Source organism: Phoxinus phoxinus, assembly GCF_949152265.1.
Source record: "Phoxinus phoxinus genome assembly, chromosome: 12".
In the NCBI taxonomy this organism is placed as follows: domain Eukaryota; kingdom Metazoa; phylum Chordata; class Actinopteri; order Cypriniformes; family Leuciscidae; genus Phoxinus; species Phoxinus phoxinus.
Window position 1 is genome coordinate 2,838,452 of NC_136887.1, and position 20,209 is coordinate 2,858,660.

At 48.2% G+C, this 20,209-nt stretch overlaps 1 protein-coding gene across 4 annotated transcripts in view; it reads left to right on the forward strand.

Moving 5' to 3' along the window:
• flt4 (fms related receptor tyrosine kinase 4) overlaps positions 1 to 20,209 on the forward strand; it is a 110,315-nt gene that overhangs the window by 55,192 nt on the left and 34,914 nt on the right. For all 4 annotated transcript variants that reach the window (XM_079629737.1, XM_079629739.1, XM_079629738.1 and 1 more), the window contains exons 8-10: positions 1,400 to 1,517; positions 2,875 to 3,050; positions 6,188 to 6,353. In XM_079629737.1, the coding sequence (XP_079485863.1) occupies positions 1,400 to 1,517; positions 2,875 to 3,050; positions 6,188 to 6,353 (460 nt within the window). The remainder of the gene's footprint in view (positions 1 to 1,399; positions 1,518 to 2,874; positions 3,051 to 6,187; positions 6,354 to 20,209) is intronic.

Below are 20,209 nucleotides of genomic sequence, written 5' to 3' on the forward strand. Positions count from 1 at the left end.
CAGTTAGGAAGGGCCTGATCTTCCTGATGTTCTGCAGTGCAAACCTGCATGATCGAGCTGTCTTTGTGATGTGGTCTGTGAAGGTCAGATGCTCATCAAATGTTACTCCAAGGTTTCTGACCGACCTTGATGGGGTGATTAAAGTTGAGTCTAGCTGGATAGTGAAGTCGTGCTGTAGGGACGGGTTGGCAGGGAGGACGAGAAGCTCAGTCTTTGCCAGGTTGAGCTGCAGGTGATGTTCCTTCATCCACGCCGAGATGTCCGCCAGACAGCTTGAGATACGTGTAGCTACTGTGGGATCATCAGGTGGAAATGAGAGGTAGAGCTGGGTGTCATCAGCATAGCAATGGTAAGAGAAGCCATGTGCCTGTATGATGGGTCCCAGTGATGTGGTGTAAATGGAGAAGAGGAGCGGTCCAAGAACTGAACCCTGAGGAACCCCTGTAGTCAGTTGATGTTCTTTGGATACCTTGCCACTCCATGCGACCCTGAAGGACCTACCTGTGAGATAGGACTCAAACCAGTGGAGAGGAGTTCCAGTGATGCCCAGTGATGAGAGGGTGGACAGGAGGATCTGATGATTCACAGTGTCGAAGGCAGCAGACAGATCCAGGAGAATGAGAACTGATGATTTGGAGGCAGCTTTTGCGATCCGTAGGGCTTCTGTGACTGACAGCAATGCAGTCTCGGTTGAATGCCCTTTCTTGAAGCCAGATTGGTTTACGTCTAGTTGGTTGGTCAGAGAGAGGAAGGATGTTACTTGGTTGAAGGCAACTCGTTCAAGTGTTTTCGCAATGAACGGTAGGAGAGAGACAGGTCTGTAATTCTCTAAGAGTGATGTGTTTAATGTGGGTTTCTTAAGCAGTGGAGTTACCCGAGCCTGCTTGAATGCTGTAGGAAAAGTGCCAGTGTGGAGGGATGAGTTGATGATGTGTGTGAGTGCTGGTAGAAGTGTGGGAGAAATGGCTTGTAGAAGGTGTGAGGGGATGGGATCTAGAGGACAGGTGGTGGAGTGACTGGAGAGGAGAAGTTTAGATACTTCTTCCTCGGTCAGTGGAGAGAATGAGGAGAGAAGGTGTTTCGGATTGGGAGGGGTTGGACTGGGTTCCTGTGTGTGTGGAGTTGAGAATTTACATTGACGTGGAGGAGATGACGTGGAGGAGAGTAAACCATCAGGACATTTCAATTCTGAAGTGAACTAATCCTTTAACTACAACATTGCTATCTTACTGTAAATAGTATTTTTACTCAATTTAACCCATACAAATTTATTTTGTTGATATAAATGAACGTATTTCGGTAGCAAAATTAAACATATTTTTTTACTTTAATAGCACCAGGTATTTTAGATGTTATCATGTGTGCTAATGTGACAACTCTTCTCCATAATTCAACGCAGAGAAGCCGTTCATCAGCTTGGACTACAGGAACGGGTCGGTTATCGAGGCCAAAGAGGGACAAAAGTCTGTCGTCCTGCCGGTGAAAGTGACGGCATACCCCTCACCTGACACTCAGTGGTAAGGCCTCAAAGATGTCCAACACACACCAACCACTGGTGACCCCTGTGTCTGAACGCACTTATCATGTAGACAGCTTGGCGTTACGTCAGCAGAGACACTTCCCACCAGCCATTCAATTCTTAATGGATAAAATCAAGTGCCATATTATTTTCCTCCGGTTGAATATCCTGTTTTCTCAGAAAGGAATGTCACGTAATGCAAACAAAATTACTCTGACTCTGCTTCGTGAAGCTTTGAAACCTTTGCGAATCATTTGTTTTGTAAGTTTGTATACAAATTCAATGACACATTTGTATAATAAAAAGTAAGAGTTAAAAGTCTCTTATTGGCCTGATTAATCAAGCTCTCCATAAAACAAGAATTTACCTTACAATTTAATAAAATAACACACATTATATTACAGACACTTCGTATTTAATGGTATTAAATGATTTGTTAATTGCATTTAATAGATTACACTTTCAATAACACATTTGGTAAAGAGGTTTTATGCATGCTTGGGCTCCAAACAGTGAATCGTTTTGCAAAGCAAGTGGTTCAATTGATTCAAAGTTTCGAAAAGCTTTGTTTCTTCCATCACTACTGTCACGAGTGTGACGTAAGGCCAATAGTATGAGTGTGATGCAGAATAAATGATGATGATAATTTTTTATTAACATAAAGAACATAAAACATATGTAATGTATGTAACCTTAGTTCCCTGAAGAGGGAACGAGACGCTGCGTGGGACGCTGTGGGAACGCCCATGCGTGAAGTATCCTTGACATTGAGAAACAGCTCGTGTCCTAACCAGACGCGATGCGATAAGATTCCAGCGACAAATAATTTGTCTGTCCACACTAGACGCAACTGCGAGATGCGTAAAACTCAATCAAAGCCCGCAGCCAATCAGAACAGCATGTGGGCGGAGTCTCGTTGCATTACGCCATTCGACTGATTTCATACGTGCTTCAGGACGCGATCGCGCGGGTCGTTCCCACAGCGCTGTGACGCAGAGCGATTCCCTTGAGAAGGAACACTGCACACATTAACTGAGGAAACAGAGCTTACATACACAGGGTTAACCACATCGTAATACACATCGTTAACCAAACGGGGAACAGGTGTGCACCAATCAGAAACCATGACAACAGACCACAAGCTAGAACTCAAACAAATCAGTGACAGGGAAAATCATGACAAAGAAACTACCGTAAGCAGAACACGATAATGAAACGAAACATGATGACAGTTTCATGTTGTCGTTAAAGACAGTGTTATGTGTTAAGTGGTCTCTCTCTCTCTGTGTGTGTGTGTGTGTGTGTGTGTGTGTGTGTGTGTGTGCGTGTGTGTGTGTGTGTGTGTGTGTGTGCAGGTATAAGAATGGCAGGCTGGTCAGCAGACGGCCAGAGTTCAGCAGGTTCAGGGTTCAGCATCAGGCTCTGGAGATCAGAGATGTGTGTAAGCAAGACGCTGGAGAGTACACACTGATCCTGAGAAACACACCGGCGGCCCTGGAGAAAAGCCTCAACTTCACTCTCGTCGTCAATGGTAACTCTCTCAATCTGCAATAGATGTCTCTATTAAATATTTGCAGTTTTATATTAGGTTGATGCATTATTATATAGTAATCAGGGTTGGTGTACGGAAAGACTGTAGGTACGGTACAAACACTAGAAGGGAATGTATCCACCTTAATTGAGCACAAAAGTTGTTAATGCATATTTTTAGGATTCATGCGCATTTTGGCATTTCTGTCCAGCTTTTGTTATGCAATATTGCAAAAAGGCAAACAAAAATAATAATTATCTGATAAGAAGAAATGCACATAAACTACAATGGAAACACATTTACCAAATAAATCCCTCGATGTGCAACAAAACACCCAGCGTCAGCTGTGATTGGATGACTGGAGTAACCAGCGGACCAATGGCATCGCAGCATCTCAAATGGAGTGTTGGGGGAAATGCATTACAAGTAACTTGAGTTACGTAATCAGATTACTTTTTCAAGTAACTAGTAAAGTAACGCATTACTTTTAAAATTTACAACAAAATATCTGAGTTACTTTTTCAAATAAGTAACGCAAGTTACCTTGTTTTCCCATTTATTGACTGACAGGTCTCCTGTCCACATGTTGAGACAAATCAAAGTGCAGAGGCGTTGTGTGTGTGTGTGTGTGTGTGTGTGTGTGTGTGTGTGTGTGTGTGTGTGTGTGTGTGAACATGTTTATTGTAGTTCTAGACAAAATATGAGCATTTACTCATCTTATTGCACAAAAAATATTCAATATACCTCAAAATGAATAAAATGAGTGAAATGCAGAATCAGAATACTATGCAAACCTCCAATAACTAAATATGTTAAATAAAACATTCATTTTTGTGTATTTAATCTCACTTTATTGACCAATGTACTTGCTTCTGACATTCGATGATTCAGTTAAATACGCAAAAATGACTTCGATAGAAAGGTTTGCTTGTTTGCTTTCCTCTACTGTACACATGTCCTTCAGCTGGAGGATTATTATTTCACTTTTGCTGTGAAAGGGTCTTTACATTTGACCAAAAATATAACTTTTGTGTTATAAAAAAACAAGCCCAGCCCAGGTGGGGAAAAAAAAGTAACGCAAAAGTAACGTAACGCATTACTTTTCTAAAAAAGTAACTAAGTAATGCAATTAGTTACTTTTTAAGGGAGTAACGCAATATTGTAATGCATTACTTTTAAAAGTAACTTTCCCCAACACTGCTCAAATGTTGGTTTGGTGTTTCTGAAGCGAGTCTGTTGAATGAGTGTGTGTAATTCCCTCCAGAAGCGTCTCACACACTCGAGTGTGTTCCCGAACACCAGCATCTGAACGCCAGAGAACACGACAGCGATTACAGTGTTTCTCTGACGCTCGACACACACTCGTTTATGATGGAGGAAAAACAGCCCGATTGCAGACACTTAGTTTTATATTTCTCATATTTTGCACCAATTTACCATGAAGTGAGGATTTTGTTCTCTTGAACATGTGGAAAGAAAACTGTTTTTTCACAAATATTTCATGCAATTTTCCAATTTTGTGCACAAGTTAAATTCTTAACTGTGGATGGAAAACTAATGTTAACTAATGTCAAGTCAAGTCACCTTCATTTATACAGCACTTTTAGCAATATAGACTGTTTCACAGCAGCTTTACAGAGATAATAGGAGATTACAGTAACAGAGATTGTTTGGGCTTTACAGCAGCTCTAGAATAAAGTTATTGTCCAGATAAAGTTAGTTTTGATTGATTCACTTCCGTTGTAAAGATCATTAGTTATTACCTTAGGGGGCGCTAACACAACACCGTTCTAACAGAAACTTTGAATGTGTTCTGGACGTTGATCTGCACGACAGCAGTGTTAGTGCTCGAGAACACAAACTTTGAAACAGTTTCCAAGGCGCAAGTGTTGAAAAATGTTTGAAAATGTTCTCAGTGTAAACTTCAAAAAATGCGAATCTGTGAAACACTGATGGCGTGCACATGCGTATTACGTGTTCAGTCTAGGTGTGCGTGTTTGAATACAGGTGCTAGTCATATAATTAGAATATCATCAAAAAGTTCATTTATTTCAGTAATTCAACTTAAAAGGTGAAACTAATATATTATATAGACTCATTACATGCACAGTGAGATATTTCAAGCCTTTGTTTGTTATAATTTTGATGATTATGGCTTGCAGCTTATGAAACCAACAAAATCAAAATCGAAATTTGAAAATGAAATCACACAGTAATTACATGTTCATACTTTTCAGTTGGCCAGCATTTCTAAAAATCCTTTTTTTGTATTGGTCTTAAGTAATATTCTAATATTATATTTGGGATTTTCATTAGTTGTCAGTTATAATCTTTAAAATTAAAAGAAATATACAATTGAAATATATCAGTCTGTGTGTAATGAATGAATATAATATACAAGTTTCACTTTTTGAATGGAATTACTGAATTAAATCAACTTTTTCATGATATTCTAATTATATGACCAGCACCTGTATATGTCCGTGTAGTCTTTCTTTACAAATTGACATTGAGATTACTTGTCTGGCCCACTCTAAAAAATGCTGGGCTGTCTTTGTCACGATCCACACTCAAGGAGACAAGGGAAGATCCAATAGCAGGAAGTAATTTATTTAAGGGTATCCGTAGCTCGTAAACAGTCTAGGCAAGGGTCAAAATCCAAACAAGAAACAAAACAAGAACAAACCAGAAAACAGGACTCAGAAGTGGCGTGATACATAACATAGAAACAACCAGGGTATATATACACAGAACTAACAGTGATTAACAGGGAGCAGCTGGGAACAATGACGGGGAACAGCTGAGTGCAATGAACAGTGATAAGTGCAGGCAAGGATTGTGGGGAATGCAGTTCATAATGTGACAGACACCGTGGGGGACGAGGACCTCTAGTGGATACCCGGGGAAGCACAAACCAGACACTGTGACAGTCTTAACTCAACTTTAGGTCAAATATGAACAAACCCAAACGTTGGGTTAAAAATGTAGTTAAAAAATGTAACCCAGCTGCTAAGTTTTCCATATTTGACCCAAAGTTAGGTAAAAACAACCCAGCATTTTTTAGAGTGTAATACAGATTTGTTTAATAGTCTTTTCCACAAATAGTGATATTTGTGTTGTTTGGTGTGCATGTGCAGTTCCCCCTCAGATCCACGAGAAGGAAGCAGCGACACCCACCAACCCGTACCGGAAGGGCAGCCGCCAGACCCTGACCTGCACCGCCACCGGCTCGCCCCCGGCCTCGGTGCGCTGGCAGTGGAGGCCCTGGAGCCCCTGCAGCCTCAACAGCTCCCGCAGGGCCCCGTAAGTCCCGCATCACACACACACACACCTGCAGCCTCAACAGCTCCCGCAGGGCCCCGTAAGTCCCGCATCACACACACACACCTGCAGCCTCAACAGCTCCCGCAGGGCCCCGTAAGTCCCGCATCACACACACACACACCTGCAGCCTCAACAGCTCCCGCAGGGCCCCGTAAGTCCCGCATCCCACACACACACACACCTGCAGCCTCAACAGCTCCCGCAGGGCCCCATAAGTCCCGCATCACACACACACACACCTGCAGCCTCAACAGCTCCCGCAGGGCCCCGTAAGTCCCGCATCCCACACACACACACACCTGCAGCCTCAACAGCTCCCGCAGGGCCCCGTAAGTCCCGCATCACACACACACACCTGCAGCCTCAACAGCTCCCGCAGGGCCCCGTAAGTCCCGCATCCCACACACACACACACCTGCAGCCTCAACAGCTCCCGCAGGGCCCCATAAGTCCCGCATCACACACACACACACCTGCAGCCTCAACAGCTCCCGCAGGGCCCCGTAAGTCCCGCATCCCACACACACACACACCTGCAGCCTCAACAGCTCCCGCAGGGCCCCGTAAGTCCCGCATCACACACACACACACCTGCAGCCTCAACAGCTCCCGCAGGGCCCCGTAAGTCCCGCATCACACACACACACCTGCAGCCTCAACAGCTCCCGCAGGGCCCCGTAAGTCCCGCATCCCACACACACACACATGCAGCCTCAACAGCTCCCGCAGGGCCCCGTAAGTCCCGCATCACACACACACACACCTGCAGCCTCAACAGCTCCCGCAGGGCCCCGTAAGTCCCGCATCACACACACACACACCTGCAGCCTCAACAGCTCCCGCAGGGCCCCGTAAGTCCCGCATCCCACACACACACACACCTGCAGCCTCAACAGCTCCCGCAGGGCCCCGTAAGTCCCGCATCCCACACACACACACATGCAGCCTCAACAGCTCCCGCAGGGCCCCGTAAGTCCCGCATCCCACACACACACACCTCCAGCCTCAACAGCTCCCGCAGGGCCTCGTAAGTCCCGCATCCCACACACACACACCTGCAGCCTCAACAGCTCCCGCAGGGCCTCGTAAGTCCCACACACACACACCTGCAGCCTCAACAGCTCCCGCAGGGCCTCGTAAGTCCCGCATCCCACACACACACACACCTGCAGCCTCAACAGCTCCCGCAGGGCCCCGTAAGTCCCGCATCACACACACACACCTGCAGCCTCAACAGCTCCCGCAGGGCCCCGTAAGTCCCGCATCCCACACACACACACACCTGCAGCCTCAACAGCTCCCGCAGGGCCCCATAAGTCCCGCATCACACACACACACACCTGCAGCCTCAACAGCTCCCGCAGGGCCCCGTAAGTCCCGCATCCCACACACACACACACCTGCAGCCTCAACAGCTCCCGCAGGGCCCCGTAAGTCCCGCATCACACACACACACACCTGCAGCCTCAACAGCTCCCGCAGGGCCCCGTAAGTCCCGCATCACACACACACACCTGCAGCCTCAACAGCTCCCGCAGGGCCCCGTAAGTCCCGCATCCCACACACACACACACCTGCAGCCTCAACAGCTCCCGCAGGGCCCCGTAAGTCCCGCATCCCACACACACACACATGCAGCCTCAACAGCTCCCGCAGGGCCCCGTAAGTCCCGCATCACACACACACACACCTGCAGCCTCAACAGCTCCCGCAGGGCCCCGTAAGTCCCGCATCACACACACACCTGCAGCCTCAACAGCTCCCGCAGGGCCCCGTAAGTCCCGCATCCCACACACACACACACCTGCAGCCTCAACAGCTCCCGCAGGGCCCCGTAAGTCCCGCATCCCACACACACACACATGCAGCCTCAACAGCTCCCGCAGGGCCCCGTAAGTCCCGCATCCCACACACACACACCTCCAGCCTCAACAGCTCCCGCAGGGCCTCGTAAGTCCCGCATCCCACACACACACACATGCAGCCTCAACAGCTCCCGCAGGGCCCCGTAAGTCCCGCATCCCACACACACACACCTCCAGCCTCAACAGCTCCCGCAGGGCCCCGTAAGTCCCGCATCCCACACACACACACATGCAGCCTCAACAGCTCCCGCAGGGCCCCGTAAGTCCCGCATCCCACACACACACACCTCCAGCCTCAACAGCTCCCGCAGGGCCTCGTAAGTCCCGCATCCCACACACACACACATGCAGCCTCAACAGCTCCCGCAGGGCCCCGTAAGTCCCGCATCCCACACACACACACCTCCAGCCTCAACAGCTCCCGCAGGGCCCCGTAAGTCCCGCATCCCACACACACACACCTCCAGCCTCAACAGCTCCCGCAGGGCCCCGTAAGTCCCGCATCACACACACACCTGCAGCCTCAACAGCTCCCGCAGGGCCCCGTAAGTCCCGCATCCCACACACACACACACCTGCAGCCTCAACAGCTCCCGCAGGGCCCCGTAAGTCCCGCATCCCACACACACACACATGCAGCCTCAACAGCTCCCGCAGGGCCCCGTAAGTCCCGCATCCCACACACACACACCTCCAGCCTCAACAGCTCCCGCAGGGCCCCGTAAGTCCCGCATCCCACACACACACACATGCAGCCTCAACAGCTCCCGCAGGGCCCCGTAAGTCCCGCATCCCACACACACACACCTCCAGCCTCAACAGCTCCCGCAGGGCCTCGTAAGTCCCGCATCCCACACACACACACCTGCAGCCTCAACAGCTCCCGCAGGGCCTCGTAAGTCCCGCATCACACACACACACCTGCAGCAGCCGGCGACTGAGGGCCGAACGCTCGCATGTGTGCATTCAGCAGCGGTCAAGAGTTAGGAAGAGTTAGCGGAGAGCGGGACACACACTAACGCGGGGATAGTTCTCACACACTTGTTTTAAATACTTCCACACATGCATTACGAAACTTAGTGTATTTACTAGTTGCCATATCAACACTGCTGCAAAAAAAAGTGGCAAAATTTTGAAATCTTTGGAAGATATCACTATTTGACCAAAGCAAAAGTTAATTTTTCATCTGTTTTTTGTGTTTATTTAAAAAAATGTGACAAATCTGATCTTATTTTAATCTCCAATATGTTATTTAACAGTTGAGATAGTTGTTTAATGCTGATCTCACCAGCAGAAGACACTCGCCGGGTTTAAACATGTTGTCACACTGCGTTACAATGAGCCACTTATTAGAACTATGATATTATATTCTATACTTTTATGAATTCTATTGAGAAACCATAAAAAAAGTGAATAAAGACTGAGTGTCAATGTTCAGAAATGATTAATTATTATTATGTTTTGAACTATGCTGTATAGCTGTGTTTTCTGGTGTGTTCGTGGTCAAAACATTTTTTTACATTTATTTTTTATTAATTTTAAATATTTTTTACAAAATGCATTTTTTTTATATGAAAAACTTAATAATTGTATTTTATTGATACATTTTTTAGTTTGTCTTGTATATATATTTTTATTAGATCAGATAATATTTAAATCTGTCATATGGTCATGTTACACCGCATCTATGGGGCACGTTGTCACATTTCACTTCCATTCTTTCTGGGTAAATCAAGGAAATATTATTTACTGCATTAATGAAATAATACCACATAATTGAACTAGACGTGTGAAATTAATGAGGGAAAATTTAAATATTTTGAACCCTAAGTAGATTTACACAAACTAAGACAGTCTTGAAGCGTTAGGTTGTGCCCCGCTCTCCTCTAGTCTCAGGATATCTCCGTTCTGACGGGATCTCTCCGAACTAGAACTACATCTACGGGAGTGTTAGTCGATCTGGCGAGATCACGGCTGCATGTCGAGCGCCACGAGTTCACGTTGAGTTCAGAGGGGACAGTCTTTGTCCCGTTTGGCGGCGTGCCCGCGGTCGGAGCCGCTGTATCCCGTGTTCAGGAGCGATGTTTATTGTCTCTGCAGCGCAGGCTGAGCGAGTGGCAGCTCTTCTTCCGTGCGCACTGGACATCAGGGTTATTTATAGTGTTCAGCTCGGAGAGAGCAGAGGCTGTCGTCTAAACACCAGGAAGCCCGGAGACAGGCGGATCTAAGCATCCTCTGGCCCTGGACGGGGACGGCCCGGATCTGATCCGGTTTGGAGGAACGTCAGCGTAATCATTCGGACAGAGATCTTCCCTTCTGCGTACACACTCACAGCTGAGGCCTAGAGACCCTGATCACAACTTATCCAGACACAAGCACAGCGTCGGCTCAGATCCGGCACACATGGATCTGGGCCGACACTATTAACTTTAGACCAGGTTCAGTTGGTCAATGGCACACATGGATGTGGACCGACACTATGCTTCTGTCTGGGTAAGTTGTGATGAAGCGGGATAAGCAGCAGATCTTGTCTTCTGTATTTTGGCGTACATCCGAAATGTAATGAATTGAAACATAATGTAGAGCAGTGCATGGGTTGCTGATTATATGTTCAGATGTGTGTGTTGCGTGGAAGAATCACTCGTGGTAAGATCTAACATCGACTTTAATAACCACATTAGCAATGCTCTTGCACATACAGAATATCATAAGGCCCGTTCACACCAATGAAGACCCAGTCAAACCAACATTTATTCAGACTCCTTCAACATTTCTCACATCAGTTTATTCACTATAGTTTAGAAAACGGTAATAAAATATGAGCAGAACTCAGTGGATATCTGACAGGTTTTGTCCGTCCTTCTGTTAGACTGTCTCACACACACACACACACACACACACACACACACACACAGGTTTTGTCCGTCCTTCTGTTAGACTCTCACACATGAATTATGCTGAATATCTGTCAGCTGGTAAATTTAACTACACAATTAGATAATACCAGTTTAGCTCAACCAGTGACCAAGCAATGCTTCATTGTGTTCAGTGTGTGTGTGAAAAGAGCATTAGCAATTACAGACACACACTTCAGCAGAACATGATCCGCTCAAAGTGTCAATCATTTTTGGTCCCAAATGTCTATAAATGTTACTGGTAGTCTCTGTATGAAGAGTTTATGGGTATAATATGTCACAGTTTACTTTATTTTGCTCTCCTCACTTACAGAAATTAACTATAGTGTCCTGCAAAAAATATCACAAATTATACCTGGTGTCTGAATAATGTTTGGTTTGACTAACTATAGCTAAAGTTAATAATCATTCTGATTGTAAGAGAAGTGTAGAGTCACACCACAACTATAACGACACAATAATTTTCTCCAGATGATGAACGATAAAAACATTGACAGCCGATCAGAATCCACTCGAGCATTTACAGCGACTGTAATGAAGCAGGCTAAATCAAAGGAGAAAGCAGGATCTACGTGCTACAGCTTTAATAAACTCAAAACTAGACAGACTTAAACTCCGGAACAGAACAAACAACATTACAAAGACAAGAACCCACAAACACTGAAACAAGACACAGGGTTTAAATACAGAGACTAACAAGCTAAACAAGATAACAAGGGGGCGTGGCTAATCTGAAACACCTGGGGAAACTCATCAACATGACAGGGAACTGCAAAACATGGGACAAGACAGGGGAACACAGGTTGAAATCATAACAGCGGCGGACGCTTATAGTAAACTGAACATTGTTGTGCATTGGTGTGAACACTAATATAGTTATCATTATAAATGCACAGAACTGGCTTTACATCGTGCTGACTTCTGAGTATAGTTGTTTTTGGCGGCCTGTTTTAATTTTAGTTTTAGTCTAGTCTTTGTGTCAAGCTGTCATTTTAGTTTTTATTAGTTTTAGTCACATTCATACTCTTTTTAGTCTAGTCTAGTTTTAGTCGACGAAAAGTCTGAGCATTTTAGTCTAGTTTTAGTCGACGAAAACTAATGACATTTAGTCTAATTTTAGTCAATGCAAATAGTATTTTAGTCTCTTTTTAGTAATGCAATGCAGTTCTATTTAACCCAGTCAATATAGTATAAGTAGACTAGCCTTCGTAGTAATGTAGACGAAACAAATTTTGTTTTAGCCAAACTCATTTCAAACAATGTTATCTTATTATATTGTTACCTTATAGACTAGACACAGAAAACGCTCTGATTTGAATTTACAACATAGGCCCTATTTATTTTACAAAGAATATAGCCTATAGACACATAAATATCCCTTTCTCTAACTCACCACAGCGGCATCTTCTAAATCAGGGGTCGGAAACCTTTTTTTTGACCAAAGAGCCATTTTTTTTTTTTTTTTTTTTTGGTTAATGCACTTTCCAAAAGAGCCACAGTAAAAAAGAGAATAATATTCTTATTAAAGACGTGCTTTTTTCTCATTAAAATTAAACAGTAGGCTAATAATTAGGTGCATAGACAACTAAAAACAAACAAATATTCAGCAAACAATAAATAAGTTGCTAAATATAATTAATTGGGCATGGCTTTCACTGTGAGGTTGAGTTACCAACTGATGACTTTTGAGCATTTTTTAAAATATATTTCTGTGTTTATTTGGCCGTTTAGGCGCGCAACCGAAGACAGGCTACTATGCGTGTGCGTGTTGCGCTTGAAGCGCGCGCAGCTTCCTATCCTATTAGTAGAATTCAGTTCTCTTTCGCGACTTATCGGGCTTTTAATATATATTTTCAATATAAAAAGCACATCCTGCTATTTTCTTTCTCATTCATTCATGTTTTGTTATTAATAACATTCAACAGTATGTCTCGTAAACTGAGCTGCGACACGTTATAGGACATAATTGTCTCTGCGGCAAAAGTGAAAGTAGCATTACCAGCGGTTGAAATGTTTCGAAGTGTCTCTTTGCACAACAAAGCACCCGTTTCAATAAAAGGATATATTAAAGGTTATATAGCCTACTTTTACATTTTCGCCGCTGTTCTAAAAGTTTTTTTTTGCCATTACCTTAAGCAAGCTGCAGCTGCTCGAATCCCAGTGCAATGAGACTAACATTTGTCTCGTTTTGGTCAATGAAAATGAGGAGACATTTTAGCATAGTTTTTATTTTGTAAACCACTTTTAGTCTCGTTTTTATTCGTCAACAATATTGCATTATACATTTAGTTATAGTCATCGTCACATGACCAGCATTTACGTCTCGTCTCGTCTCGTTTTCGTCACGTGATAAAGGTTCGTTGACGACGATATTTAGTCATAATTTTCGTTGACGAAAGCAACACTACGAGGTTTGATCAAGTGTGTATCCTCACAAGAAGCGGAGTAAAGAAACTCATACAAGATTGTGGACCGGTCAAGAGTATTATTATACATATACATATAATATTTTACATATGTTGCTATCATCTTAAAGTCACCATTGACAGTCAAAATTGACAATTTTTATAATTTACTTTTTTATTGAATATTGTAGTGTTTATTCTAAAAGATTTATCCATGCACATCATTATAGTTTTAATAATCTTGACTCAAAATAAGTTCCTCTTGCAGCATCTCTTGTCTTCTCTGATGACGAGGGCGGAGCTATAACCTGTCACTCACATGAGATCAGCCAATAGCAAACCGGCCAATCAACTCCCCACAGACACACTTAAGCCCCGCCCACATGTGTTCTTGTTCCTGAAGCGCTTCCCTCGCTATACGGCACAACAGACACGTCTGTTTCATGACGACCTTAACATTAATAACTTGTTGCATTCCTTATTTTTAAGTCACTGTGAATAAAAGCGTCTGCTAAATTAATAAATGTAGATAAATGTAAAACAGCCTCGCGTGTATACTTGGCAGAGAAGGCAATCCCAGAATGCACCGCAACAAACTCAAAAGATATGTTCTCTTACGAGAGGTTCTCTCGTACTGCGTACTGAAAGTACGCACCGGGTAAAGTCTCTTTGCTCGAGATATTGAAGCCAAAATTTATCCTTAAATTTCCATATCTTGTAAACGCAGTGCAGCAGCAGTCAGACCTAGAGCGGGCAATCTAGCGCGCTCATTGGCTGCTCCGCGGCAACTGCTGCAGCCTACCACTGAGCCCCTGGCGTGACGTCACGCCCAATGAGGGCGCTCCGCGCCCTCACGCGGCCAAGCCCGCCAAAATGGGAGTGGCTTAGCGTATATAAGGGGCAGTTCAGGCTGCTAACACTCGATTTTAATCTCTTCAGCGACGCTCTACGCTACGCTGATCTCCGAGAGGAGCCGCCGCCGTCGAATCCAGCGACCAGCCAGCTTAGGACAGCGCCTGAGGAAGCCGGCCGTCTTCGCCACCTTCAGCCGTCCGTGCCAGCTACGCTATCCGGCGACAAAGTATCCTTTTCCAAATACCTCTCCGTGAGCTCGCCGCCGCGACTCACGTCCTAAAAGAGCAAAGGCGTTTGTACAAAAATGCCTCGTCTTTCCTGCGGTTCGTGCCGAACCGCGCTCAGCGACGGAGACCGCCACGTGATATGCGCTCTCTGCCTGGGCCGAGACCACGCAGCCATCGCTCTCTCGACGGGTGGCTGCATCGAGTGCGACGAGATGGCGATTTCGACCCTGCGGGCTCGACTCGCCCTCTTCAACGTCGAGGCTGTCGCTCCGCCTCTCTCCAGTGGCCCGCGAAAGAAGAAGCGCCGTGCCCAGAGACTCCCGGAGCCCGTCGCTCGCGAACGCTCGCCGGAACCTTCCCCTCGAGCTTCGCGTTCCCCTTCACCGCCCCCCCTTCCCGACGCGCAGATGACGGCTTCGGCCCTCACTGCCGTCGACACAGGGGACGAGGCGGGGGACGACGCCATCGACAGCTGTTCTCTCCTGGCGTCGGACAGTGAAGAGTGGTCTGGATCTACACACTCCACCTCCTCTTCGACGCAGGAACCTGGCAAGGCCCGGTCTAATGTGGACGCCGAACTTATCCGCCTCCTCACCATGGCCGTTGACCAACTGGGCCTGGACTGGTCTCAACCGGAGGCGCCCGCGCCCAACAGGCTCGATGGGTGCTTTTTACCTAGCCGCCGCCTAGCGCCTGCCTCTAGGTCAGCACCCTTCCTGCCGGAGCTCCACAGCGAGCTCTCTAAATCGTGGAATGCTCCATTCTCCGCGAGACTCCGCTCCCCTGCTTCCTCGACTCTCTCCCAAGTGGACGGAGCCGTCGAAAAAGGCTACAGCCGGATTCCCCCAGTGGAAGAGGCGGTCGCAGTGCATCTTTGCCCGCCATCACCAAAATGGCGCTCAAAGTCTGCCCTCCCGTCGAAAGCCTGCAGGACCACTTCAGCCCTTGTCGGCCGCGCTTTCGCCGCCGCCGGACAAGCCGCTTCCGCCCTGCATTCTATGGCTGTCCTCCAGATCCTCCAGGCCGAACTCCTCCGCCGTTTGGACGAGAAACGCCCGGTTCAGGACATCGTGACGGATCTGCGCAGCGCGACGGATCTTTCCCTCCGCGCCACGAAATCCGCAGCACAGGCGATGGGACGATGCATGGCTTCACTCACGGTAACGGAGAGGCACCTTTGGCTGACGCTCGCCGAGATGAGTGAGTCTGAGCGCGCCGTGTTCCTCAACGCCCCGCTCTCCCCCGCCGGCCTCTTCGGCCCTGCGGTGACCGGGATCGTGGAAAGGTTTTCTGAGGTACAGAAAACGTCTCAAGCCATGAAGCTGTTCCTCCCACGACGCGTTAGCTCCGCTGCAGGCTGCTCCCAGCAGCCTCCTGCACGAAGCTCATCGCAACAACGCCCATCGCAGCCTCCATCAGCTTCGCAGCAGCGACAGGGCGGCCGCCCTCGATCGCGCTCAAACAGCCGTCACAGACCGCCTCCCCCCCGGGGACCGCGACAGAAGATCGTGCTGAAGCCTGAAGCCGCGAAATCCTCCTAGCCACCGCGAAGAGGAAAATATGCGCGAGTCCCGCCGCCGCCGCCGGACCGCCATCAAAGTTAGCCGCTCTGTCAGTCCCCTTAAACAAGGCTACTGCAGTTGTGTATTTAGCAGCCAACGAGCCACTCACAGTACACGCTCGCCTGCACACAAACGCCGTTTTCACGGCGACCCAGATAAATCACAAAAAGAGTGTAATGTCTGTATATACGGCTCACGCCGATTGTGTTCTATGTGTAGAAAATGTGCCCACTACAATGTGTTCACCCCTACACACAAGCACGCCCCCCAGGTTTGTCACAGAGCCCACTCATATAAAGCGGGCACGCGCCGCTCGAGTGTTAAATGTAGGATTTGTGCCCACGTCCCAGTGCCCACACCTACAAAATGTCCGCTCTGCTGTACAGTTATCACGGGGGGCGAAACTAATAAAGCCAATAGGCCGTGTTTCAGATATAAGCGCCGCACGTGCTCACGAGCACGCGCGCTCACTGACGAACACTGTTCCCCCCATATCGCTCACAAGCACCGCTGTTCGCGCCACAGACTATTCTCCGTCCCTAGCGACCGAGTTACTGAATGCGAAACGGCAGGCTGCTGTAACCAGCGAGCAGCATTACTCAGCAAACGAGGGCGCGCGCGCCGCGCTGATACCTCCGTTTCAGTTCCTCGAGCCCGCGCAGTGCGGCGCTCAGGACGCGGAGACCATTCTGCCCCTAGCTATGCGTGCGAAAGCATGGGAAGCTATCCCGGGCGTGTCAGAATGGGTGCTGAAGGTTGTAAAACAAGGCTATACACTGCAGTTCGCTCGCCGTCCCCCGCGCTTCCGAGCCCGTACAGTGACGAGCGTGAACCCAGAAGTAGCACACCTACTTCGCGCAGAAATAGCAAAACTGTTATGCAAGGGGGCGATAGAGCCGGTACGTCCTTCTATGAGCGAGTCAGGCTTTTACAGCCGTTATTTTCTCGTGCCCAAGAAGGACGGAGCGCTCAGACCTATATTAGATCTGAGACTTTTGAACAAAGCTCTTATGAAAAGACCGTTCAAAATGATCACGACCAGACAAATCCTCGCGCAAATTCGCCCGAGGGACTGGTTCATTTCTCTCGATCTGAAAGACGCGTACTTTCAGATTCAGATCATACCCCGTCACAGGCCATTCTTGAGATTCGCCTTCGACGGTCAGGTATATCAGTACACCGTCCTGCCGTTCGGCCTGTCTTTAGCACCCCGTACATTTACGAAGTGCATGGACGCGGCGCTCGCTCCCCTGAGGCGTCAGGGGATGCGAATATTGAACTATCTGGACGATTGGCTGATTTTAGCACAATCAGAGGCGGAACTTGTGTCTCACAGAGCTGTGCTACTCAGTCATCTGGAAAACCTGGGTCTCACGGTCAATTGGACCAAGAGCTCACTGCTGCCCCGTCAGTCAGCTTCCTTTCTGGGAATACAGCTCGACTCAGTGGCAATGACGGCTCGCTTGTCAACACAGCGCGCGCGCCGTGTTCAGCGTTTGGCCGCATCTTTCCAGAAAGACAAAGTGTTTCCCCTGAAAACGTTTCAGAGATTGCTGGGCTTTATGGCCTCAGCCGCAGCAGTGCTCCGGCTAGGTCTATTGCGTATGCGCCCCCTGCAACGATGGCTCAACGCTCGTGTACACCACCGAGCGTGGGCTTCCGGCGGTTACCGAATCAGAGTGACTCAGAGCTGTGTTTCAGCTCTGCAGCCCTGGCTTGTGACCGACTGGTATCAGCGGGGAGTTATGATGGGAACTGTCTCGTACCGAAAAGTTATCTCGACGGACGCTTCCAACCTCGGTTGGGGCGGGATATTCGAGGGCAGACCGGTCTTTGGCCTATGGTCAGACACGGAGAAGCTCCTCCATATAAACTGTCTGGAGATGATAGCGGTCGAGTACACTGTGAAACACTTCCTCCCTTTTCTGCGGGGCCACCACGTACTGGTTCGAACGGACAACATGTCTGTGGTATCGTACGTGAACCGCCAGGGCGGTGTCAGATCCAGGGCACTCTGCGATCTGGCGGAACGCCTCCTCGTCTGGGCTCAGCACCACGTGCGCTCGCTCAGAGCCACGCATGTGCCAGGACGCCTGAACGACGGACCGGACAGACTGTCCAGGAACAACGTTCCCCTCGGGGAATGGTCCCTGCACCCTCAGTCAGTCCAGTTATTGTGGCACCGTTTCGGCAAGGCGGAAGTCGACCTATTCGCGTCGACAGACAACGCCCATTGCCTAAGGTTCTTTTCAAAGAACGAGGACGCTCTGGCCCAGACATGGCCCAGATGCCCGTTATACGCGTTCCCTCCGGTCTCATTGTTACCACAAGTAATCAAGAGAATCAGGGAAATGCGTCACTCGGTGCTCCTCATAGCCCCCCGATGGGAGAACCAGACATGGTTCTCGGAGTTGGTGCGGCTGTCAGACTCAGCCCCATGGCCGATCCCGGTGAGGAAAGACCTCCTTTCCCAAGCCGGCGGATCGATTTGGCATCCTCATCCAGAGCTATGGTCTCTGCATGCATGGATAATCAATGGGTACCCGTTGTTTTGCCAGAAGGGGTCGTGAACACGATCACGCAATCTAGAGCCCCCTCTACCAGGCGGCTTTATGCGTCTAAATGGTCGGTGTTTACTAAATGGTGCACGGACAAGGGCTTACAGCCTCAAACGTGCGGAGTCTCGTGGGTGCTTTGCTTCCTTCAAGAGATGTTGGAAAGGGGCAGGTCCCCCTCCACGCTCAAAGTATATGTCGCGGCCATCGCAGCGTTCGCCGAGTCGACGCTCGGCCAGGCGATAGGAAGGAATGAGCTCATCATCCGCTTCCTTAGAGGAGCTAGGAGGATGAATCCCCCACGGCCCCCCTCGGTTCCTTTCTGGGATCTTTCCCTGGTCCTAGAGGCCCTGAAAGCACATCCCTTCGAACCGCTTCACTCTGTGGATTTGAAGTACCTCGCGCTCAAAACCGTGTTTCTGATCGCTCTTGCGTCAGTTAAACGTGTGGGTGACTTGCACGCGCTCTCTGTGAGTGCTACGTGCCTCGAGTTTGGACCTAATGACTCTAAAGTCATCCTTAAACCGAGACATGGTTATGTCCCCAAAGCGATTGGTACCCCGTTCAGAGCACAGATCATTTCGCTCTCAGCTTTGCCGGCATCAGACAACGAGGTCGATACGAACCTCCTTTGTCCTGTCAGAGCACTGAGAATTTACGTCACGCGCTCCGCCGCCTTCAGGCGCTCGGAGCAGCTTTTTGTTTCGTTCGGTGGGCGCACCAAAGGTCTCGCCGCCTCGAAACACAGCCTATCCAGATGGATAGTGGACGCTATTGCTGCGGCTTACGCGTCAAAAGACCTGCAATGCCCCTTGGGCGTAAGGGCTCATTCCACCAGAGGCATGGCCTCGTCGTGGGCTTGGTCCAGCGGGATTTCTATTCATGACATTTGTACGGCGGCAGGCTGGGCCTCCCCGTCTACATTTGTTAGGTTCTACAACCTAGAAGTCCCCGCCTTGCAGGCTAGACTCCTTTCAGTCTGAAAAAAAAAAAAGAAAGAAGTCCTAGCGACTCACTTGTGAACTGCGCTACAAGGGTAGATGTGTTCAAATATAAGACCGGCAGTGCCGCTCTGTATGTATATCCCCTCATATAGTGCTTATGTACAGGTGCGAGCCCACTCTGTTGGCCACCTAAATTTCACTTATCCATGTCCCCCGGGGCGTTCCCCCCTGGGATTCATATAGTGACTGCTTAAGCGCACACGGCGTTTACAAGGGGTTCCCGGTGCGTACTTTCAGTACGCAGTACGAGAGAACCTCTCGTAAGAGAACGTACTCGGTTACTTACGTAACCTCGGTTCTCTCTAGAAGAGGGAACGAGTACTGCGTTCCCTGCCGTGTCGCGCTTCGAGCTCATTTCGCTTCAGCGATCAAAATCGAGTGTTAGCAGCCTGAACTGCCCCTTATATACGCTAAGCCACTCCCATTTTGGCGGGCTTGGCCGCGTGA